Source organism: Chionomys nivalis, chromosome 7 (assembly GCF_950005125.1).
Source record: "Chionomys nivalis chromosome 7, mChiNiv1.1, whole genome shotgun sequence".
NCBI classification, from domain to species: Eukaryota; Metazoa; Chordata; class Mammalia; order Rodentia; family Cricetidae; genus Chionomys; species Chionomys nivalis.
Window position 1 is genome coordinate 10,961,165 of NC_080092.1, and position 24,439 is coordinate 10,985,603.

A 24,439-nucleotide genomic window follows, 5' to 3' on the forward strand; every position below is an offset into this window, starting at 1 on the left:
CCTCAGAGCAAAGGGTGCTTCCTGCAGCCCAGAGCCCCCACGCTTCCAGGAAGGCCAGGAAAGCTAAGAGAAGCCACAGTGCTTCTGCTCTGAGAGCCGCCTGCCTTCCTTCCCCTCTCTTTCTTCCCTTTCCTTTTTGAAAAATTAAAAGGCCACATTTTAGAGCAGTTTAGGCTCACGGGAGAATGGAGATCCCTCACAGCTGTGCCTGCCCTGACAGACTCCGCCACCCACGTCCCCTAGCCCTGCTGCATTGGCTACAGTGAGGGACCTCGGGTTCTTAGCTGACACACGATCACCAGAAACCCAGTTTACCCTTGCATACATACAGCGACACCCAGCCACCATTACAGCATCACACAGGGCAGTGTTGTTGCCTCCGTATCCTCAACCCTGGCACCCACCATCCTCACCTTCGTCCTTCCATCTCCAGTCTTTGCCTTCCCCAGGATGCTAACTAGATGGCCTCATGGACTGCTTCCTCCCCAGGTTGGCTACCTCCCTCCTCCCTCCTTCTGGTCTCCTTGCTCTTAATAGCATCATCATTGCCAGGTCACAGATGAGGGAGAAATGACACAGCCTGCCCAGGGTCACTCAGTAAGTGCCAGAGCAGAGACCAAGTCCAGCACCCCAAGTCTTGTTCACTTGGCCCCTGCGTCTCCATGATTATTTTCATTGGCCAGGAAACAACGGAGGTCCACCAGGCAGCAGTCTGGGCTCTTCACAGCTCCTGGCTGCAGTCACAGACTCCATGAGGAAGCAAGAGGTGAGGACAGATGGAGAGACATGCCGGGCCTACAATGCTGTCTCCCCAGCTGAGCAGGTGAAGGCCCTTGTGGATCTGCTGGCTAGGAATGGTGGTCAGCTACTACAGGCCCCTAGCAAAATGCCAGACTCCCCGCTAGGATCCCAAAGCAATGGTAAGTTTACCATGGGTGTGGGGGAGAGGGGGTACCTGAACCCTCTTGCCTTGCCCTGCGATCTTACCTGCTTTTTCCTGCGCCCTGCAGACTCAAGGATACGGAGGCACTGTGAGGCCCTGCTGAGCAGGGTGGGGAATGACCCAGAACTGGGCAGCCTCTCACACCGTCTGGCCAGCCTCCTGCTGGTTGAGGGCCTCACAGACCTGCAGCTGAGGGAGCATGACTTCACACAGGTGGAGGCCACACGTGGGGTCTGGCACTCTGCCAGGGCCATCACCCTGGATAGGCTCTTCCTGCCTCTGTCCCGGGTGTCCATCCCACCTCGCATCTCTGTCACCATTGGCGTGGCCGGCATCGGCAAGACTACTCTAGTGAGGCATTTTGTTCGTTGCTGGGCTAGGGGACAGGTGGGCAAGAACTTCTCACTGGTTCTACCCTTCACCTTTCGGGACCTGAACACCTATGAGAAGCTGTCTGCTGACAAACTCATCCACTCCGTCTTCCCAAACGCTGGGGAAGGTAACCTGGAGGTAACGGCCCCAAACAGAGTCCTCCTGGTCCTGGATGGCTTGGATGAGTGCAAGACGCCACTGGAATTCTCCAACACCATGGCCTGCACAGACCCAAAGAAGGAGATCCAGGTGGACCACCTAATCACTAACATCATCCGAGGCAACCTCTTTCCAGAAATTTCTGTCTGGATCACCTCCCGTCCCAGTGCTGCTGGTCAGGTCCCCGGGGGCCTAGTGGACCGGATGACTGAGATCCGGGGCCTTACTGAGGAAGAGATCAAAGCGTGTCTGGAGCAAGTATTTCCTGAGGACCCAAACCTCTTAGGCCAGGTGCTCACTCAGATAAAGGCCAACAAGGCTCTGTATCTGATGTGCACCGTGCCAGCCTTTTGTAGGCTCGTGGGGCTGGCACTGGGTCACCTGTACCACAGCAACCTAGCTGTCCAAGACGCAGAGTTGCCACTGCCCCTGACCCTGTGTGAGCTCTACTCTTGGTACTTTAGGATGGCCTTTGGTGGGGAGGGGCGGGACAAGGGAAAGGTAAGTCCTAGGATTGAGCAGATGGCCCAGGGAGCCCGCAAAATGGTGGGGACACTGGGCCGCCTGGCCTTTCATGGGCTGGTCAAGAAGAAATACGTGTTTTATGAGCAAGACATGAAGGCGTTTGGCGTGGACCTCACTTTGCTGCAGAGCGCTCTGTGCGGCTGTCTCCTGCAACGGGAAGAGACTCTGGCCTCCTCGGCAGCCTATTGCTTTACCCACCTGTCTCTGCAAGAATTTGTGGCGGCCACGTATTACTTCAGCGCATCCAAGAGAGCCATCTTTGACCTCTTCACCGAGAGTGGCATGTCTTGGCCCAGGCTGGGTTTCCTCACACACTTCAGGTGTGCGGCCCAGAGGGCTACACAAGCTCAGGATGGGAGGCTGGATGTGTTTCTGCGCTTCCTCTCTGGCCTCCTGTCTCCAAGGGTTAATACGCTGCTGGCTGGCTCCCTGCTGGCCCAAGGTGAGCATCAGAACTACCGGGCCCAGGCAGCTGAGGTCCTACAAGGTTTGCTACGCCCTGACACCGCGGTTTGTGCACGGGGCATCAATGTCTTGTACTGCCTGCATGAGATGCAGCACACAGAGCTGGCCCGCAGTGTGGAGGAGGCCATGCAGAGCGGGACCTTGGCTGGACTGACCAGCCCCTCGCATCGCACAGCTCTGGCCTACCTCCTGCAGCTGTCTGATATCCGCTCCCAGGAAGCCAACTTATCCCTGTGCCTCAGCCAGAGTGTCCTTCAGAGCCTGCTGCCCCAGCTGCTCTATTGCCAGAGCCTCAGGCGAGTATGGGGTCCATTCTGGGAGTAAGGGTGTGGGACCATCATGGCAACTGATTTAGTTCTGGAAGTCAGAACTAAGACCGAGGTCAAGGGCATGGGCAGTACTCTCTCTCTGAAACCTTAGTAGAGGGCCGTTCCTGCCTCTGGAGCTCCCGAGGGCCAGCAGTCTTTGATGCTCCCTGGTCCCCCCCTGTCATATGACCATCTGCCCCTGAGTCTGTCTTCACGTGGCACTCACTTTTCCTACAAGGACATCATCATATTGGGTTATAGGCCCACCTGTGTCAGTGTGGCATCCTCCTATCTGCAATAAGCTCACATCCCTATAAGGGTATATTCTCGAGACAGCAAGATTAGAATTTCAACAAAGAAACACGGTACAACTCATGAGACCCTCTGAGAACCAGGCATTGCAACTCATACCGTGATCCCAGGAATCAGGAGGCTGAAGAAGGAAGATTGCTGAGTTCTAGGACAACCTGGGCTATATAGCAAGATTTTTTTTTAAGAATGATTTTTTATTTTTATTTTTTTAAAAAAGAAAATCTTTTTTTTTCATTATACATATCAATCCAAGTTCCCACTCCCTCCTCTCCTCCCATTCCACCCCCCACCCCACCCCCACATCCACCCCTCAGAGAGGGTAAGGCACATTGCTTTGGGGAAGGTCCAAGGCCCTCCCTACTATATCTAGGCTGAGCAAGGTATCCATCCAAAGAGAATAGGTTCCCAAAAAGCCAGTGCAAGCAGTAGGGATAAATCCTGGTGCCACTGCCAGTGGCCCCTCAGTCTGCCCCAGCCCATAGCAAGATTATACACACACACACACACACACACACACACACACACACACACACAACAATGACTGGCTTTGTGTGTGTATGTATATACATACACACACATACACATACACACACACACACACACACACACATACAGCTGCAGGAGGTAGGCCAGAGCAGTGTGATACAAGGGGCTGTATACACACACACACACGCACACACACACACACACACAAAGCCAGTCAGTGTTGACAGAAGCTACACCCTCAGCCATACTCTGAACTTAGCAAGCAAAGAGGAAAAGATGTTGGACATGGGTCAATCAGGACTTGAGAGTGGCTTGGGCATCAGAAGGAAAGCGAGCCACAGTGTCCCATACAATGCTATCAGAGCTGTTGTGACAACACTCTGTAAGATGCCACGGAGGAGGGACAGCGTAGCTCACAGGAACCGCCTCAGCTGCTCCCACAGGGAAGTCTGGAGCTCTGCGTTGAAACCACGGACCTCAGTGGGGATGGGGCCCTGTCTTGCTCAGTGTCATGGTTTCTCCCCGCCAGACTGGACAACAACCAGTTCCAGGACCCTGTGATGGAGCTGTTGGGCAGTGTGCTGAGTGGGAAGGACTGTCGCATTCAAAACATCAGGTAACACAGACCCCAGTGTACCCACCTGTCGCATGGGATGCGGTCTCTTCCCTCTCTACCCAGCTATCCAGGGCACCCCAAGAACACGTATCTTTTCAGTGCTCAGGTTGCCCTCTGCTCTTTTCGCCCCCTTCCAGAAGGTGTCTACGGCTCAGGCACCTGGTCTGCGAGACAAGGGAAACGGTGGCCAAGGCGCACACTCTGTCCTGGACTTGGGGGTGTCCCCAGTGCTCGCTCACCTGCAGGCCTGGATCAGCCATCACCTTCTCACTCTGATGACATTCTGAGCACAGGACTATATCTTAAACTAGGATATTTAAAAGTTTAATTTAAAATTTAATTTTCAATTTAAATATAATTTAAGGTGGAAATTTAAAAATGTTTTAGATTGGTGTGTATGGATGTACAGATGTGCCGTGGCCTGCTCTTGGTGTCCGCAGATGTCAGAAGGCAGCGTCAGATCCCCTGGAATGGAAGTTAGGGACAGCTGTGAGCCACTATGTGGTTGCTGGGAACGAACCCAGGTCCTCTGCCAGAATAAATGCTCTTGACAGCTGAGCCTTCTCTCCAGCCTCAATTTTTGTTTTGTTTTTGGATACGGGGTCTTGTGTAGTCCACATTTGCTCAGACTCACTACATAGGTAAGGTGATCCTGAGCATTGAGCCTCCCGAGAGCTGGGATTGCAGCAGTGTGCCCCTATACCCAGTTTACGCCGTGCCGGAGATGGCGCCCAGGGCACCACGCATGCGAGGCAAACACTTGAGTCACATTCTCAGCTCCAGTCTCAGAAGCTTAAGTTTACAAGTTTGTCTCTGGCTGGGAGTAATGTCCATGCCTACAATCCCAGCACTCTAGAGGCGGATGCAGGAGGAGAGCCTGGCCTACACACAGTGAGATCCCAGCTCAGATAAAACGCGAAGGCGCCGAGTATGCTGCGATTAGAGAAGAGCCTGCGTGCTGACGTCACAGCGTGCTGATGTCACAGCTTCTGAAAGCTCTACACTTGAGGGAGGCAGCCCTTGGGCTTGTGGTGTGTTGACACCGGGAAGGTCGGCAGAGCGATGGGGTCATTCTGGAGAATAGGGGCAGGGATGAAGTGTAGGGGGGCTCTGCCTGGCTGGGGAAGGATGAACCCCTTTGAAAGGAGATGATCTTGCAGCTTCTCATTGCCAGTTCTTTGTCGTGCACAGCAGCTCTAGTCTTTCTAGCCCATGGCAAAAGAATCGATTTAGTTCTGCTGCAAATGGGGCTCAAAAATGATTCTGAAGAAAGCCAAGCATCTCTCCTACAAGCTTTTCCTCTCTGGCCCTCAGAGACACTTGTTTACAGTGTTCAAGTCTCTGAAAAACACTTAAGGTTGCTTGTGAGATGTTGTTTATATGACATTGTATAAATTCTGTGGCGACAAAAGTGGGCTGCTCTTCAAACATTTTGAGGTGGAGGGCAGGGAAACAAGGTTTTCCGTAGTTTAGACTCAATATGCCAACCTTCCGAGTTCTATAATAACAGGCATCTACCACTGCACCTGGCTAGTATTCAAATTTATTTATTTGTGTGTGTGTGTTTGTTTGTTTATGCGCAGAGTATCACTATGCAGTCCCAGTTGGCCTAGAACTAATGTGTAAGCCAGGCTAGCCTCTGACCCTCAGAGATCGGCCTGCCTCTGTTTCCCAAGTTTTGGGATTAAAGGCGTGCACCACCACACCTGGCTCAAGTTTTTAAGCAACAGAACTCATCTGAAAAGCAATGTGTCAATCAGAACCCAGGGAATAAAATGGACAAAGGGGGAACCGTTAGTATTAGAAGAGCCTGCTCCCCTTGGCGCCCTTCCTCTTCCTGACAGCCCCGGGTACCAGGATCCCACAGGGCTCTTGGAATTCACTTGATCCTAACATCACAGGGATTCTAACACACAGCTCTTTCCTAGGGGATGATGCTTGCAAAACTAAAGAAGTCCCAAGCACCCCACTTCTAACAGCGGCACAGGCAGCAACACTGAGTGGATCCGCCAGCTGCGGGAACCACCTTCCCAGGCACATAAAGATGAGCCTTTGTAAACTTAGTTAATTTTGTGGTAATTGTACCATTTGCTGTTTTACACTAGAGAAAGGCTAGGATTGATGGTATGCTCGAACTAGTTCGGGCTAGTTTAGGAGCGCTGTGGGTTTTCAGGAATTTCACAAGTAGAGAGTGCTTGAAACTCGCTGTGGTTTGGGGCATTTGCACCAAGAAACCAGCAGCAGTGTTTCGCTTCCCCTTGAGGGTCACATGAACATTATAGATGGGGTCTATATGGAAGAATCCAGTATAGAAATTACTGCATTTATTGTATTAGTGCTAGTGTGTATGTGTGTGTGCATGCGTGTAAATGCACACACCACAACACGTATGTGGAGGTCAGAGGACCACTTGTATAAGTCAGTTCTCCCGTTCTGGGGATCAAGTTGGGGTTGTCAGGCTTAGCCGCAGGTACTTTTACCCTCTGAACCACCTTGCCGGTCCCATGTGAAAGACTTCTATGTTCAACGCAAAGCTCCACATTTGTAAAGCAGCTGTTGTGTGGCATGCTGGGAAAATTTCCTTGGAGCCCTTCATCAGGGCAAAGGTCATCAGGCCCACTCTGACTCCATGTTCCAGGTTCAGGGGTCTTCCTATCCCTGCCTTCTGCTCCCTGGTCACTTATAGTCTCGTGGGTGATGTTGGGAAAACAAGGACTAACCATGAGCCCAGTATCACAGAAGAGGCAATGAGAGGCACAGACTTGCGATAACCACTTTCCCTTGTCTTGGCAGCCTAACTGAGAACCAGATTGGTAACAAAGGGGCCAAAGCTCTGGCCAGATCCCTCCTGGTCAACAGAAGTCTCACCACACTAGAGTAAGTCGGACACCACGGGCCCCTGGAAGAAGAGAATTTTAACTATCTCCCTGTCTGTGAAATGTCTTGAGCGCTCCCAGAGCCCCATCTACAGCAGTGTTGAGCTCTGAGCTCCTGCCGACTACATGTCCTTCTGACTGGCGGGAAGGACAGCTGGGCAAGCAATGTCACCACTTCTTTTGTCCCTTAAACTTTATTTCAGAAAACACTTGATTTTTGACCCTGACCTAGATTCATTATTGTCATTTCCACAGTTAGCTCACTAGACCACATCCTGTTCCCTTGCCTTCACCATGGCGGGCTGCTTTGGGGAACTCCTTTATTCATACATACATACATTCACACACACACACATACACACACACATACATACACATATATACACACATACATGCATACACACACATACATACACATATATACACACATACATGCATACACACACGATTTCTGCCATATATCAAACATGAAATCCCTAACGCCAGTTCCTTCCCTTTAAGAATTGTAGACTTTAAATGTCAGTGCTATTTTGATTCTTCTTCATACCCCGATCATCTTTTTTTTCTCTTGCTTCTACCAGCCTCCGGAGCAACACCATTGGGCCCCAGGGAGCTAAGGCCCTGGCAGATGCTCTGAAGATAAACCGAACTCTAACCTCTCTAAGGTATGTGGCTCCACCCCTGACCTCAGGAGAGGGCCCAGAAAACTAAACCTTGGCTACAGGAGAGGCTGTGGCGTGGGAGAGGATTTAAAATGGAGACTTTGGGGTGCCAGCAGGCTTCAGGTTCCAGATGGCCCTAACTCTGTGTGCTTCCTTAAGACCCCAAGATTTCTTGGGACAATAACAAGTCTGCCTTCCAGAAGATGACAGTGCTTGGGTATGGCTTGCTGTGTCCCTTTTAGGAGCCTGTGGTTGTGTCCATCTAGTTGAGGGTATACTGTTGTTTTGTTCTGGTTTTCTAATTTTATTATTCAAATGAAATTTTCTTTTTTCTTTTTTTTTTTTTTTTTTGAGACAGGGTTTCTCTGTGGTTTTGGAGCCTGTCCTGGAACTAGCTCTTGTAGACCAGGCTGGTCTCGAACTCACAGAGATCCGCCTGCCTCTGCCTCCCGAGTGCTGGGATTAAAGGCGTGCGCCACCACTGCCCAGCTCAAATGAAATTTTCATTATTATTGTTTTGAAACAGGGTCTGGCTATATAGGTCTTGATGAGTTCAAGACCAGCCTGGCCTTCAAAGCGAGCTGGACTTGAACTCACAAAGATCCACCTGTCTCTGCCTCCTAAGTGCTGGGGTTAAAGATATGCACCACTACTGCCTAGCATCAGATGAAATTTAATGATATAAAATTTATCATTTTGAAGTGTATAGTTCTTTGGCATTTATTTTATTTTATTTTTGAGATAGGGTTTCTCTGTGTATCCCAGGCTGTCCTGGAACTTGCTCTGTAGACCAGGCTGACTTGAACTCAGAGATCCACCTGCCTCTGCCTCCTGAGTGCTGGAATGAAAGGCGAGCGCCACCACAGCCTAGCGTCATTGGCATTTTGTACACTCACAATATTGTACAGCCACCACCTCTGTCAAAATGTTTTCAGAATGTTTTTGACCATTAATTTTTGCTTATTCCTTTTCTCTGGACAGTTCATACAAATGTAATTATACAATAAGACTTTGGGTCCTGCGGCAGTGGTGCACACCTTTAATCCCAGCACTCAGGAGGCAGAGGCAGGAGGATCTCTGTGAGTTCGAGGCCAGCCTTGTCTTCAAGAGCGAGTTCCAGGACAGGGTACAAAGCTACAGAGAAACCCTGTCTTGAAAAACCACACACACACACACACACACGAACTTTTTGTCTGTCGTCTCTGCTAGCGTGTTTTCAGGTTCATCCACATGTAGCATATTGTTTTCTTGCACTTAGTAGCTGACTAGTGTTCCACTGTATGGGTGGAGAAGTCTGCTTGCACACCCAGGCACAGACTGTCCATGCATTCATACATTCAGTGTGCTTCTGCTTTTTAGCTACATGCTGATAGCAACATTTGTGTAGAAGTATTCAAGTACCTGTCTTTAATTACTTGGGGAATACACCTAGGAATGGAATTGCATTTTAATTGATGTAGACACCTTGTTCCTAGTTGGCAGGTAGCTACTTAGAAACTCAGTACAGGAGGGCTAAGTCTTTCCTGGGTGATGAACCATAATGGTTGGTAAATCATTTCATGGAAGTCAGCTGCTTCCTGTCTTGGGCCTCTGAGGCAGGTGTCTCCACTGCAGAGAGAGGCCGGGCCACTGGTGACACACCTCTTCTTACCTCTGTAGCCTCCAAAGCAACGTGATCAAGGATGATGGTGTCATGTGCATGGCGGAGGCCCTCGTCTCCAACCAGACCATCGCCATACTACAGTGAGTGACAAAGTCTTGCTTCTCCTCTCTCCTCCTGAGCCTCTGCCCTGCCCCTGACAGAGAGAAAGGAGGCGGTCCTAAGGCTGTCTGCTCCACCTGTTTCTCCAGAGAAAATAAAACCTCTTGTCAGCCCAGGAAATCATGCCCACAGCCACAGGAAAAGGACACTGCTCTCCTCTCTAAATAATACCACCTGTAATCAGCCAGCGAGGCTGCAAAGACGGAGGTCCTGCCCTTCGCTCCATGCACGTCCCCAAGGTCAATGAGGATTTGTTGTCAAGCGTGAGGAGCTGGCAGCTGATCCTGAGCTTGCCAGACAGGGAGAGAGGCCACTGTGCCCCTGAACTGCTTTGCCCAGACGAAAGTGCTCCTACCTTTATGACGATCTGGTAAAGCACAACTTGGAGCTGTGCACCCAGGCTAATTCCCACAGTGAGAGGGACAGGAGCACTTCCTTGTTTGATGTTTGTCTTGGAAATGAAGGCCTCAAGACCCTTAGAAAGACCCCAGGAGGCCTGGTGTGGTGGCAAATGGCTTTAATCCCGCATTTAGGAGGCAGAGGCAGGCAGATCTCTGGGAATTTGGGGCCAGCCTGAGCTACATGAAGAGACCCTGTCTCAAAAACCAAACCAAACACACCCCTGGGCTGTGGGGCCAGAGGCGGCTGACTGAGCCTGCAAGCAGACAGAGTATGAATTTGCAACCTAAAAATTTTAGTTTTTAGTTTAAATTTTAGTTTCCCAAGAAAACAGTCTACAAAGAGGGAGATAGATGACTTTCTCCTTTAAAAAAAAAAAAGGTGTCTGGTCACGTACAGTATAGGTACATTTTTTATGTTTTATTTCTGTGTGTGTGTGTGTGTGTGCACATACACACATGCATGCTATGACACAAGTATGGAGGTTAGAAGACAGCTTGCAGGAGTCATTTTTCTCTTCCCATCGCGTGGGTCCTAGGGACTGAATTCTGGTCTCCAGGCTTGGTGGCAAGCACCTTTACCTGATGAGCCATCCAGAGGCCATGTCTTTTCTTTATATGGAGGGTATTTTACACAGGTGAGGTCCTTCCCCATCTGTCCCCTATACCTCTTCCCAGGGACGTTTCTGCAGGTGGGAGGCGGTGTGCTGGTCCAGATGTGTACGTTCTAGCTGCAGACTTGAGTGCAAAAGTCTTGCATACAGGAGGCTGCTAAGCCCATCAGCCCCCACTCCTGGCTGCTCTTTCCCCCTAACTCTTCCAGCTAGATCCTTTGTGAGACCCCTTTCCACTGCCCTGTGAAGGAGATGGCATCCTATCTGTCCCTAACCTCTCACCCAAAACTCAGACTGGCATTGACCTGGGAGTGAGTATGGCTGGCTTTGCTGATGGACCCCTCTCATCTCCCACAGGCTACAGAAGAACCTAATTGGGCCTAAGGGAGCCCAGCAGATGGCAGATGCCCTGAAACAGAACAAGAGTCTAAAGGAACTCATGTGAGAAAGGCCAAAGGGCCAACCTGGTTTTCTCTGTGCCAAGCAGAAGGCCAGGGCACACTGCGTATTGTGAACAGGGGAGTGGATGACAGGATAGAGGGATGGAGGGAGGGGTGAGAAGATGCACGTATGGACGGCCTTGGATGAACAAGAGAATGGGTGGGTGGACTGGTGATGAAATGGTTGGAAAGAGGGACACGTGGGAGATTTAGATAAACTGATGTGTGCGCGAATGCAGGTTAGTTGGTTTGGAAGCACAAAACACTGGACAAGGAGAATCGAAACCCAGACTCCCAGAACTGGGTGAGCCCTAAGCAGTGTGGGCATGTTTACATTATTGTCTCCCTGCTCTCAGGAAGAAACATCATTGCTTGGCCATCTTCACATAAAGTCCCACAAACACCTCGAGGGTGTGACCCTTAGTTCTTTCCAAAGAGCTAAGGAAGATAAGGGTCACCTTTGGAGTCTAGGATAAGCACAGCTGCGGCCAGATGAGCTGCACTGGACACTCCCGGGACAGAGGGAGTCTCCCCTGAGCGCTGACCTCTAGGCACAGCCCATCACCATTGTCCCTTGCAGGTTTTCCAGCAATACCATTGGAGATAGAGGTGCCATGGCACTGGCTGAGGCCCTGAAGGTGAACCAGGGCCTGGAGAACCTGGAGTGAGTCTGCCTGGGAATCCCCCATGGATGATACTCTTGCCAGAACCCATTTCCATGAGAACCAACCCACCCTAGCAACCCCAGCTCCAGCACTGTGCTGTTCCTGCCCCTCCACCACCTTCTGGCCTCTTCCATCTTTCAGAATGACAGGGTCCGCGTGCCTCGTCATAAGCGAGCCCCCAGGGCTGCAGGAAAGTCTTGGTAGGTTGGGCAGGGTGAGCTGGATGCCACCGCAACTTCAGGATGGTTTCCTGCATCGCTTTCTCTGGAGCAGGGTAACATTCACGGCCTTGAGAACATATGCAGCTCCCATGTCAGCTTAAGCTTCAGGGCTTATGCTAAACCACACTGACTTTACCCAGCAGGAGCTAGAAAGTGGAGTGACTGGCGGGGAAAGAGGGACGAGAAGAGCAATCCCCAGGTCCCCAACTCCCTGTTGAACCCATTGGGTATGGCTCCAGGTCCTGGGACAGCCACATCAACACTGTCTTGTCTTTTATTGCAGTCTACAGAGCAATGCCATCAGTAACACCGGAGTGGCCGTGCTGATGCGAGCCCTCCATGTTAACCAGACACTCTCTAGTCTTAAGTAAGTCCTGCCCCCAACCCCTAACCCGGATGTTGCCCCTTTGACCAGTGGGGATGCAGGGCCTCTAGGACTTGGAAAGAAAGGCTGGGACAGAGAAAACTGCTGTAGAAAACACCGTAGTTGGTATGGGCTTGGCTCTAGAACATAGCACCCTGCCCCTTTTCCTGCCTTGTGTGTGTGGCCCCCAGTGGATACGCCCCTCTATGTACAGTCCTTCGGGTGCCATTTGCCCATCATAACCCAGATCCGGTCCCTTTCCTCCTGTGCATTCCTGCACTGCTGTGGTCCCGAGTAGGACACGGATTAGAGCCCTAGCTGGGAGCAAGAGGTTCCTTCACCTTTCAGCCCAGATGGCCCAGGAGGCCCAGGGCCTGTCTGTGGTTTCCTGGGGTTTGGAAAGCCTGGACATCTGGGCTTATTCGGGCAGAAGCCTCACTTGCCCGATTGGATGTTGAGAGTCTCATCTCTCCTCAGCCTACGAGAAAACTCCATCAGTCCAGAGGGAGCCAGGGCCCTCGCTCAAGCCCTCCGTATGAACAGCACTCTGAGGCACTTGGAGTACGTAATAATTGGGCCTGGGAGGATGGAGGTCAAAGGGAGACTGTGCTTCCTCACCTACTCAGACACCGGGGTTGGTGGCACCACTGTAATGGGTTAAACCCTGGACATCCTCACAGTTCACAAGGCTGGACTAGGACTTCATTTGGGAAGGGGCAGCCTGGAGACCTGGTATCACTGATAACCCTGACACAGAACTCTGTAGCCTTACACCTAGAGATAAGCACATGGCAGAGAACCTGAAAGAGCTGGCACGGGGCCATGCCAATAGGTAGTAAACCCTGTTCATAGTGCTGCGTGTCCTGGCTGCATGACCTGTAGCCACTCACTGAGTTTAACATGGGTGTTCTCTAGTATGCCCGGCACACCAGAGTTCTCCATAAGCACGAGCCACACACGTCTAACGCCAGTGCTGACAGTGTGCCCCTTGGCAGGGTGGGGAATAACTGGGATCCCCTAGTGACCAGGGTGGTGGGACGGTTCACAGCAGCTTCTACTTGCTCCTGTTCCCTTTTTCTCAGTCTGACAGCCAACCTCCTCCATGACCAAGGTGCCCGGGCCATTGCAGTAGCAGTAGGAGAAAACCACTCCCTCACTCACCTTCAGTAAGTCTATTGTCCCCACCCTTCCCCAACCCCCACTCCCCCAGCTGCAGGGCTACCAAACCCTGTGGCAGATGGAACCCGGCTTTGGGCCATGCCCGAGGTCTTCCTAGGCTACCTGCCTCCAGCAGGCATGCCCCATCCCCACCCTGAGGTTATCCTCAGATAGACCTAGATTATGAGGCAGGTGTCAAGGCTGTGACTTGGGGTGACCTATGCTTTATGGAGAATATTTGAGCTTGTTCCCATGGCGACCACTGGTAAAACACTGGCCCTCTGAAGACTTCAGGAATCCCCATGCCATATCCTGCAGACTCACCCAGTCACCAGACCCTCCTGGGTGCCGTAAGGCCTCCACCTCCGTTCTTGGGCCATATGGTCACATGTCTGTGTCTTTCAGCCTGCAGTGGAACTTCATCCAGGCTGGTGCAGCCAGGGCCCTGGGACAAGCACTGCAGCTGAACAGGACCCTGACAACCTTAGAGTAAGTGTGGCCTGCGGGGATGAGGGGGAGTCTCCAGGCACAGGGCCTGTCTGGGGACTCGCAACAAGTCTCCTCTACCATGACACCACAGACTTATTTCAGCCCGCACTCACCTGCAGTGTGTGTGTGTGTGTGTGTGTGTGTGTGTGTAATAGTTTTACTAATATAATCCACACCATAAAAACCAGCTGTCAACCATCACAACCACCAATTTTAGACACCCCCCCCCCAGAGATGTTGTGTACTGTACTTTCCAGCCTCACTTCCATCCTTGCAAAACACAACCAGTCCGGACATTTGACATAAGTAAACTTATGTGGTCTTTCGTGATCTATATCGTGTGATAACATACATGCCAAGGGCTGATACAAGGGCCCCGGCAATCTTCAGCACCTGCTCCACCACAGAGCTACACTCCCAGCAGAACAATATTTTTCAGGCTGACCTATTTTGTAGCATGTTGATATGAGTTTTTTGTTTTGTTTTCTTGAGGTGTGTGTGTGTGTGTGTGTGTGTGTGTGTGTGTGTATGCTCTTGCCATGGCATATGTGTGGCGGTCAGAGGAAAACTTTCAAAAGCTGGTTCTCTCCTTCCACTCTGAGTTCCAAGGGTCAGACTCAGGTCATTGGGGTTGATGACAAGCACTTTAACCCGCTGAGCTCTTAACTAGCCCCCACCATTTCTTTAATCTTTGTATGTGTGCACATATGTGAGTGCATGGACTAATGTGTGTACTAACCAGGGCGTACACATGGACTAATGTGTGTGGGTGTGGGTGCACATGAACCAACCAGGGCGTACACATGGAGGAAGTGGACAGCCCCAGCTGCTGGTCCTCGCGCTCCTCCCCCACCTTGCTGCATCTGCCAGGCAATCAGCTGTGAGCTTCCAGGGTTTCTCATGTTTGTGTCCAGTCTCCCTGTAGGAGCTGTGGTTACAGATGTGCTATTGCAGCCAGCATTAGGGGGCACTGACTCAGCTTCTTCTGTTTATGAGAGAAGCACTTAGGCCACGGAGCCCCCTCCCCAGCCTGGAGCTCAGACTTTTGAGCCCCCTTCGCATCACACTCCGGTTTCCTCTCTGTCTGTCCGTCTGTCACTCTGTCCCTCAGTCCGTCAGTCCATCACCTCACTAGCGGCACTTCTCCTCTTTCCTGTTCTATCCCTAGACACTGCTGCTCCTCAGGGCTCCACCCTTGGGCCCCTTCCCCTGAATGAACTTTTTCTGGGAGCTCTCCTCCTTTCCCAGGACTCTAATCACCCAACTCTCGCATCACTACCTAGCGTGGTTTGAATAAGAATAGCCCCTGTAGGCTCATAAATTTGAATACTTGGTGGCCAGTTGGTGAATTCCATGTGAAGGATTAGGAGGTGCGGCTGTGTTGGAGGTGTGTCACTGGGGGTGGGCTTTGAGGTTTCCAGTGTGTTCTCTCTGCCTCATGCCTGTGGATCCAGATGTGAGCTCTCAGCTACTGTACCAGCGCCACATCTGTCTGCTGCCTGCTCCCCACCATGATGGTCATGGACTCTAACCCTCTAAAACTGTAAGCTCCAAATAAACTCTTCTCTAAGTTGCCTTGGTCAAGGCGTCTTACGACAGCAACAGAAAAGCAGCGAGGACGCTAACCCAGGTGTCTCTTGAACTCCAGTCTGTGAATCCACACGGATTACCTTACACCCTCGGTGCCTCCCAGGAAGTACAAGGTGCTGCATTTTCTCACCCACAAGACTGCTTCTTAGTTCTCCATCTGACCCTTGGACCAAGCAGTTGTGTGGGCTGGAGACACCACCTCCCCTCCCCTTCCAGGTCATCTCCATGGCTTGCTGACCCTCTTTTCCACTGTCCACCCCACACTGTTTCTGTCAGCTGCCACTATCCAGGCCACAGCACCACTCACCTCCACCCACATGGAGGCCATGTCCCCAACTGCGGGCTAGAGATCGTTCCACACCATCTTCATTATGGGTGAGCTCCTTAGATGACTGTGCCTGCAGAGTCAAGTGGAACCCCAGAGCCTGGATCCAAGGTCCTGTGGGTCTGCTCCCTCACACTTCCAAGCCCCAGCGCGCTCTCTCTCCATGACCTCAGCAGTCGCCCAGGTCTCTTTGGATGTACGAGCTTTCTTTGTCTCCCATTCTCTGATTCTAGCCTCGTTTGTTTCTTCTGGGCACCACACTGGAGTAGAGGCCCTGTTGGTCTTCCCTGCACCTTAGACCTGGTCCTAGCTGAGTCTAGAGGGCTTAATAAGTTACACATCTACTGTCCTGATAAAACACTGCGTCCAAAAGCAGACTTGAGGAGGAAGGGTTTATTTTACCTTGCAGCTTGTAAGCCCATCACTAGGGAAGCCAGGGCAGGAACTCAGAGGTAGGAACTGGGGCAGGGACCACTGAGGAGTGTTGGTTAGTGGCTTGCTCTTCCTGGCTTGCTCAGCTTCTTTTCTTACAAACCTCAGGACTACCTATCCAGGCTTAGTACCACCTCCTACTTCAGTCATTCAATCATCAAAACATAAAATAGCTTGCCTATGACCTATTCTTATTTACTTATAGTTTTGTTTTTTGAGATGAGACAGGGTTTCTCTGTGTAACAGCCCTAGCTGTCCTGGAACTTGCTTTGTAGACCAGGCTGGCCTCGACCTTACAGAGATGCCTATAGACTATTCTTATGGAGGCATTTTCTCAATTGATGCTCACTAGTCTCAGAGGACTCTGGCTTGTGTCCGCTTGACAAAAACTAGCCCACAAGGCAGAACTGTGTCTGCTGCTTGGCATCCTTAACACATGATGTTCACTAGAGTAATGAACGCGAATGCTTCCTTATGCATGGTGGTGTCCATTTGTCCTAAGCTCATTTATTGTCCCAGAACTTGCTCTTCTCCTCCAAATGGAAGTAGGAGAAAACACCCAGAGATCCTAGCCAGCACGAATGGCGCAGAAATGAGGACTCGGGGCCAATCTTCCCACTGGTTTTCAAAGCATACCTTTCGGTCTTGTTGTCAGTAATTCCCATGTCCCCTTTCTTGTCTGCCTTTGACACTTTGTTCAGATTCACACAGACTGCCAGATTCCTCTGTGCATTAATATGAGGCCAAGGGCACAATGGTTTTCTAGAAGGTGACTAGGTGTGGGTGTGCTGAGCGTAAAGGGCCTAAACCCACAGGCCTTGGCCAGAGTGTTGGCCTGGGCCCCTTGGGTACCAATAGGTTCCACCGTGTTCAGCTTACAGGAGAATGCCATAGGGGATGACGGAGCTTCTGCAGTGGCCGGGGCCCTGAAGGTGAACACGACCCTCACTGCTCTCTAGTAAGTCCCCTGGGTGTGGGAGCCTAGCAGATCACCACCCCCCAGCACCCCATGTCACACAGCCACCTCGGTTTATCGTCTGGGAAGGTTGTTTGTGTTTTCATATCAGAAAGTGACTGGGCACTCAAGCACCCAGGAAGGTCCGAAGGCACAGACAGCATTCGGCCCAGGCCTCCTGGAAGACCACCTCTACCCCATCCCGTGTCTAGGTCTTGTTCCTAGATGTTAGACTATAAGTGGGAGACGCAGTGCACTTGCAAGAATCATAGGAAAACAATCCTTAGTGCTATTTCTCAATGTTTAGCCCTAGCTAAGGGGTATGGAGTATGGAGGGAAGCCTGGCCCAGGGCAGAGGGCCGGAGCACAGGGGGCTGATTACCCACACTGACCGCACTCCCTCTTATAGCCTGCAGGTAGCTTCCATTGGCACCCAAGGGGCCCAGGCACTTGGGGAGGCCCTGGGTGTGAACAGAACCTTGGAGATTCTCGAGTGAGTATTCCCGTTTCTGTTGACAGACTTTCGCTGAAAGAAACCAAACTACAGATTCAAAAGGAATGAGCATGAAGACAAACATCTATTCACATAATTGTCACGACTGTTTCTGGTCATACGCTCCATCTTCCCCGTTCCCACTTCGTCTTTCCCTGAAGTCACCATGGCACTATGCTCTGGGTTGGGCCTGGCCCAGATAAACACGACCAAAGGCTCTATTTAATAGGAACCCCCATACACACACCATAGAAACCAGCAGCCACCTCCTGGGGTGGCTGGGGCTCAAGCTCTGAGGCTCTCAGCATATCATGTCTTCCCCACTCCCCAGGATCCCTGTAACCACAGTGTACTGTAGACCTCTGGTTAGAGAGTTACCTCTCCCATCTCAGCCCAGGTTTTCCTTCTCCGGGGTAGAAAAAAAGAATAGGCTTCCTTCCGTAAGTGCTTAGGAAGAAGCCGCTCCCAACTCCCGTGACTGGAGTGTCCAGACAAGCCCACAGCCATCTGGAGGGACAGCAGTCACCACTCAGCCTGTCCCTGCACCTTAGGCTTCTTGCTTGCCCTGACAGCTTACGAGGAAATGACATCGGGGTACCTGGTGCCAAGGCGTTGGCAAATGCTTTGAAGTTAAACTCCAGCCTCCGGAGACTCAAGTAAGTGATTATGTGGCCCTCGCGCAACTCAGAGTAGCCAACTTCTGCCAGCACTTCTGGGAGGAAACACACTTTCCTCTGGTTGCTTCCTCCTGGATGTTAAACAACCATACTGTCCTGACCATCACTGTCCATGTCCCCTGAAGTCAGCTTTGTTCATTCTCCTTTACTGAAAATCCGCATTCATGGCCTTGGGCAGAATACCTGGCTACAGCTGCTATGGCGCCTGTGGACAATCAGCCCAGAATTACTTTCATCCACATCTCAACAAGGCAGTGTTGCCTCCGTAAGTGTCTGCTGTCCTGATGGCTCACTACGGTGTCTCCATCTCTTCTCTGCCTAGTCTCCAGGAGAACTCACTGGGGATGGATGGGGCCATATACATTGCTGCTGCGTTGTCTGAGAACCGTGGTCTGCGTCATATTAAGTGAGTACACTCGGTGGCATTTACCTTCCCAGCTACTTCTGCTGAGCCTCGGAACTGCTCCCAGAGCAGGTTCTGCCTTTAGCCCACTTCTGGAAGCCAGATGATACGAAGGCACTCTAGCAACTCCACAGGGAAACTGGGTCCAGAGCAGTGTGTGTGAGAGGGACCTACACACTAGAAGGCCAAGGGCTGAATTTATTAGAGCAATGATCGCTGTACTAAAGACAACCTGCAGGTGCTCAATTCTGCCCTAACTCTTCTGCTCTAGTCTCCAGGGAAATCCCATTGGGGAATCTGGTGCCAGGATGATCTCAGAGGCTACCAAGACATGCATGGTGGAAATGTAAGGAAAGCAGGTTCCTAGGGGACCACAGAGACTCAGTTGGAAGCTTCAGATCAGAGTGACCTCGATTTCTGCACAGTTTCCTGGAATCTGAATGCTGCTGAGCCAGTTCTAAAGCTGGTCTCCTGGACAGGGGAAGGATGGGCACTCGGCAGAGGCCACGCACATCTTTCCTTCCCAGGGTCAGGCAGACGGAAGATGGACACTGACAGCAGAGGGAAGGGAAGGAGCAGCTGCTAAGGGGCACTCAGGGATAAAATCTCAAAACTCCACAAAGCAGGAAGCCGGTGCAGACTTATTCATTTCCTGGGTCTTCAGAGCCCCAGCTTAAACAACAACAAGACCAAATGTGTTTCTGCCCTCGTGTGCTCCCATGGCTGACATCGCTGTCTTGAAGGTTGCAGCCTTCCAGCCCATTGAGCACATTAGCTTGGCGAAGGTGAGAGTATGTCCATTATTTTTCTTAAGAAAAGAAATAGGTTTTGGGGTTTGACCCTTATATATATATATGGAGAAAATATGAGAAATTTGTGGAGATAAATCAAAGGTTAATTCTAAGGTTCTGGAGTCAGAGATGAGTCTCCAAAGGCTCTGCATTCTCCTATAAGATCTCTCAGACATCTAGAATGGTCTGCCATATTTGGAGTCCAGCATCCTGGTATTCCATTGCAAATTCAGTGTTGATACCTTGATGTCATTATCCTGTATTTAGGCATCCAAAACCTCTATAGTGGCTATCGCTTCCCCATGGAAACAAATAAGCTGTGCTTCCATGTGGCAAATTTCCTCCATTGTCTGAGTGAAACAGACAATGAATTTCTCAGGTCTCAACCAAGAAACTAAGGTAAATGCTTATAAAGACCATAAGGTGAGTCCAGGCAGTGGTGGCGCACACCTAGACTCCCAGCACTCAGGAGGCAGAGGCATGCGGAGCTCTGTGAGTTCAAGACCAGTCTGGTCTACAGAGCAGGTTCCAGGACAGCCAGAGCTACATAACAAGACCCTGTCTTGGGAAAAGACAAAAACCAAAAAACAAAAACAAGTATCCAAAAGATAGACATGGAGGCACACACGTGTAATTCTAGTACTTGAGAGGCCGAGAAAGGATCATGAATTTGAGGACACCTTTAATTACATAGTGAGATTCTCAAAACCAAACCAAACATATAAATATGAGTATTCGGGTGAGTTACCATGGAGGCTGACAGGAGAGGGGTTCCCTGGTTTTACAAGAACAGAGACACCTGAGCAAGTGGCACTGCAAATGCCACTGTGACAAGGATGACGAGACTCAAGACAGGATGGCACGCACCCTGTGATCCCAGCACTTGGTGCAGGCAGGAGAATCAGGAGCTCAAGGCTGTCTTTGGTACATGGTGAGTTCAAGACCAGTTTCTGCTGCATGAGATCCTGTCTCAAGAAAAGCAGAAGAAAATAAAGTGACTGTCTATAACCTCACAGTCATGGGACAAATGAACATCATGCTGGCTGAAGACGCAGCTGCAACAGAACATTTCTGCCGAAACCGTAGAGGTTAACCCCACAAACTCCAAATGGAAGGACTGTCTACCAAGCTGGCCTGACTCCCAAAGATGATACAATGGTCTGGAGATGGTTTTAAATTAAACAAATGAAAGGGGCTTAGCAGTGAAGTACAAAGTCCTTGATTGGCTCTAAGCTGGAGCAAACACATAATCTTAAAGAATTCTACTTGGAAACTGAAGCTGCATTCATTTTGGTTTGGCAGCGTATTGTTTCTGGGTATAGAATGCTATTTCCTTTCTTTTCCACTTTTACGATGTGAGAGGCTGTCCCAGCTCTCAGACTGGGGCTATATCCCCCCTCAGTGGAGTAGGTCCTGAGACCCATCCCCCACACTGCCAACAACAACAACAACAACGTTGCTTTAGCCTGTGGCTTACGTTGGAGCTCAACAGCCAGGAAGACTTCAGTTGGTCAGTAGACAAATGCTGAGAAAGGGGTAGCCTGTCGAGGCCTAGTATGGAAGTCTGAAGGCCAAACACTGTGAGAACAGAGGGTGCCTTCCAATGATAATGAGAGCAAGACTCACTAGAACTAGAAGGTCCCCTTCCAAAAGTTCTGTCCAGACCCACTATCGAGACTTCACAGCTCTCTGGCTAGCGAAGAGAAGGGTTCACAAGGTCTAGCTGCATCACCACAAAGCAAGCCAAAATGTGAATCCGGAACCAAGACAGAGCACTAAGCAGAACAGCAGTTTGAGTTTCCTCCTATTGTTTTAATTGGACAATCTCCGCTGCTGTCTTCTGCAGCTCCTGGAACACGCCCTCTGCTGCCGAGGCACGCCCTCTGATGTTGGGGCACGCCCTCTGCTGCTGAGGCACGCCCTCCGCTGTTAGGGCACGCCCTCCGCTGTTGGGGCACGCCCTCCGCTGTTGGGGCACGCCCTCTACTGTTGAACACACCTTGCTACTTTTTTTTTTTACTTTTATTCTTTTTTAACCGATTTTTTATTAGCTTTTTTTTTTTTTTAAATACTAATCCAAGTTCCCACTCCCTCCCTTCCTCCCATTCCCTCCACACACCCTCATACCCCACCCCCTCCAGTCCTAAGAGAGGGCAAAGCACCTTGCCCTGTGGAAGGTCCAAGGCCCTCCCCACTATATCTAGGCTGATCAAGGTATACATCCAAAGAGAATAGGATTCCAAAAGCCAGTGAAAGCAGCAGAGACAAATCACAGTGCCACTCAGTCTGCCCCAGCCATGCAACTGTCAATCACGTTCAGAGGGACTAGCTTGGTCCTATGCTTGTTCCTTCCCAGTCCACCTGGAGTAGGTGAGCTCCCATTAGCTCAGGTAGACTGTTTCAGTGGGTGAACCCCTCATGGTCTTGACCTCTTTGCTCACATTCTCACTCCTTCCACTCTTCAACGACCTTGGGAGCTTAGTCCAGTGCTCCGATGTGGGTCTCTGCCTCTGATTCCATCAGTTGCTGGACAAAGGTTCTATGGTGATATTTAAGATAATCATCAATCTGAATACAGGGCAATGTCAGTTCAGGCACCCTCTCCACTATTGCTTAGGGTCTTAGCTGGGGTCATCCTTGTGGATTCCTGGGAATTTCTCTAGAGTCAGGCCCCCCCCCCCATCAAGGTATCTCTCTCCTTGCTCTCATATCTGTCCCCCCTCCATCTCGACCATCACATTCCCTCAAGTTCTCCTCAACCCTCCCTTTCTCCCCATCTCTTCCCCCTCTCCTCCCCCATCTACCCCATTCCTGCTCCCATGCTCACAATCCTGTAAGGCGACCCTGTATGTCTCCAACCCCCAGGTGGGTCCATATATGTTTTTCTTTAGGTTCACCTTATTACTTAGCTTCTCTAGGATCATGAACTATAGGCTCAATATTCCTTGTTTATAGCTAGTATCCACTTATGAGTGAGTACATACCATATTCATCTTTTTGGGTCTGGGTCACCTCACTCAGAATAGTGTTTTCTAATTCCACCCATTTGCATGCGAAATTCAAGATGTCATTGTTTTTATTCCTGCTGAGTAGTACTCCAATATGTAAATGTGCCACACTTTCTTTATCCATTCTTCAGTTGAGGGGCATCTAGGTTGTTTCCAGGTCTGGCTATTACAAATAATGCTGCTATGAACATAGTTGAACAAATGCTTTTGTAGTATGATTGAGCATCTTTGGGGTATATTCCCAAGAGTGGTATTGCTGGATCCTGAGGTAGGTTGACTCCCAATTTTCTGAGAAGCCGCCATACTGATTTCCAAAGTGGTTGTACAAGTTTGCATTCCCACCAGCAATGGATGAGTGTTCCCCTTACTCCACATCCTCTCCAGCACAAGCTATTATTAGTGTTTTTGATCTTAGCCATTCTGACAGGTGTAAGATGGTATCTCAGAGTTGTTTTAATTTGCATTTCCCTGATAGCTAAGGAAGTTGAACATTTCCTTAAGTATCTTTTGGCCATTTGAAATTTTTCTGTTGAGAATTCTCTGTTTAGTTCAGAACCCCATTTTTTAATTGGGTTATTTAGAATTTTACTGTGCAATTTCTTGAGTTCTTTATATATTTTGGAGATCAGTCCTTTGTCTGATGTGGGGTTGGTGAAGATCTTTGCCCATTTAGTAGGCTGCCTTTTTGCCTTATTTTCTGTGTCCTTTGCTTTACAGAAGCTTCTCAGTTTCAGGAGGTCCCATTTATTTATTGTTGCTCTTAGTGTCTGAGCTACTGGGGTTATACTTAAGAAGTGGTTTCCTGTGCCCATGCATTGAAGACTACTTTCCACTTTCTCATCAATCAGGTTCAGTGTGGTTGGATTTATATTGAAGTCTTTAATCCATTTAGACTTGAGTTTCATGCATGGTGATAGATATGGATCTATTTTCATTCTTCTACATGTTGACATCCAGTTATGCTAGCACCATTTGTTGAAGATGCTTTCTTTTTTCCATTGTATAATTTTAGCTTCTTTGTCAAAAATTAGGTGTTCATAGGTGTGTGGATTAATATCCGGGTCTTCAATTCGATTCCATTGGTCAACATCTTTGTTTTTATTTCAATACCAAGCAGTTTTCATTACTGTAGCTCTGTAATAGAACTTGATGTCAGGGATGGTAATGCCTCTGGCAGTTCCTTTATTGTACAGGATTGTTTTGGCTATCCTGGGTTTTTTTTTTAATATGAAGTTGATTGTTGTTCTTTCAAGGTCTATGAAGAATTGTGTTGGGATTTTCATGGGGATTGCATTGACTCTATAGATTGCCTTTGGTAGGATTGCCATTTTTACTATATTTTCCTATCCGAGGGTATGGGAGATCTTTCCATTTTCTGGTATCTTCTTCAATTTCTTTCTTTCTTTTTTTATTTATTTATTTTATTCTTTTTTAATTAAAATTTCCAACTGCTCCCCGTTTCCCATTTCCCTCCCCCTCCTCCCACATATTGCCCCCTCCCCCCACTCCCCTCCCCCATCCCCACTCCTCTTCTCCTCCCCCCAGTCCATTCCCCCTCCCTCTCGATACTGAAGAGCAGTCCAAATTCCCAGCCCTACAGGAAGACCAAGGTCCTCCCACTTCCATCCAGGCCCAGGAAGGTGAGCATCCAAACAGGCTAAGCTCCCACAAAGCCAGTTCATGTATTAGGATCGAAACTTAGTGTCATTGTCCTTGGCTTCTCATCAGCCTTCATTGTCCGCCTTGTTCAGAGAGTCCAGTTTCAACCCATGCTTATTCAGTTCCAGTCCAGCTGGCCTTGGAGAGCTCCCAATAGATCAGTTCCACTGTCACAGTGGGTGGGTGCACGCCTCGTGGTCCTGATTTCCTTGCTCATGTTCTCCCTCCTTCTGCTCCTCATTTGGACCTTAAGAGCTCAGACCGTTGCTCC

At 50.0% G+C, this 24,439-nt stretch overlaps 1 protein-coding gene across 1 annotated transcript; it reads left to right on the top strand.

Moving 5' to 3' along the window:
* The first annotated feature begins 688 nt into the window (after positions 1–688).
* Positions 689–19,212, top strand: Nlrc3 (NLR family CARD domain containing 3). The gene is made up of 17 exons (XM_057776295.1): positions 689–920; positions 1,011–2,760; positions 4,100–4,186; positions 6,980–7,063; positions 7,644–7,727; positions 9,384–9,467; positions 10,856–10,939; positions 11,519–11,602; positions 12,108–12,191; positions 12,666–12,749; positions 13,271–13,354; positions 13,752–13,835; positions 17,057–17,140; positions 17,547–17,630; positions 18,203–18,286; positions 18,630–18,713; positions 18,982–19,212. Exons 1-17 carry the CDS (start codon positions 752–754, stop codon positions 19,058–19,060), a joined length of 3,177 nt encoding a protein of 1,058 aa, XP_057632278.1. The 5' UTR covers positions 689–751; the 3' UTR covers positions 19,061–19,212.
* Positions 19,213–24,439: the final 5,227 nt, after the last annotated feature.

Excerpts from the sequence above, each read along its gene's own strand:
- Nlrc3 (XM_057776295.1), top strand. The coding sequence starts at position 752 with ATGAGGAAGCAAGAGGTGAGGACAGATGGAGAGACATGCCGGGCCTAC. Across the intron at positions 4,187-6,979 it reads TGTCGCATTCAAAACATCAG|CCTAACTGAGAACCAGATTG; the intron begins GTAACACAGACC and ends TTGTCTTGGCAG. Across the intron at positions 18,287-18,629 it reads TCCAGCCTCCGGAGACTCAA|TCTCCAGGAGAACTCACTGG; the intron begins GTAAGTGATTAT and ends TTCTCTGCCTAG.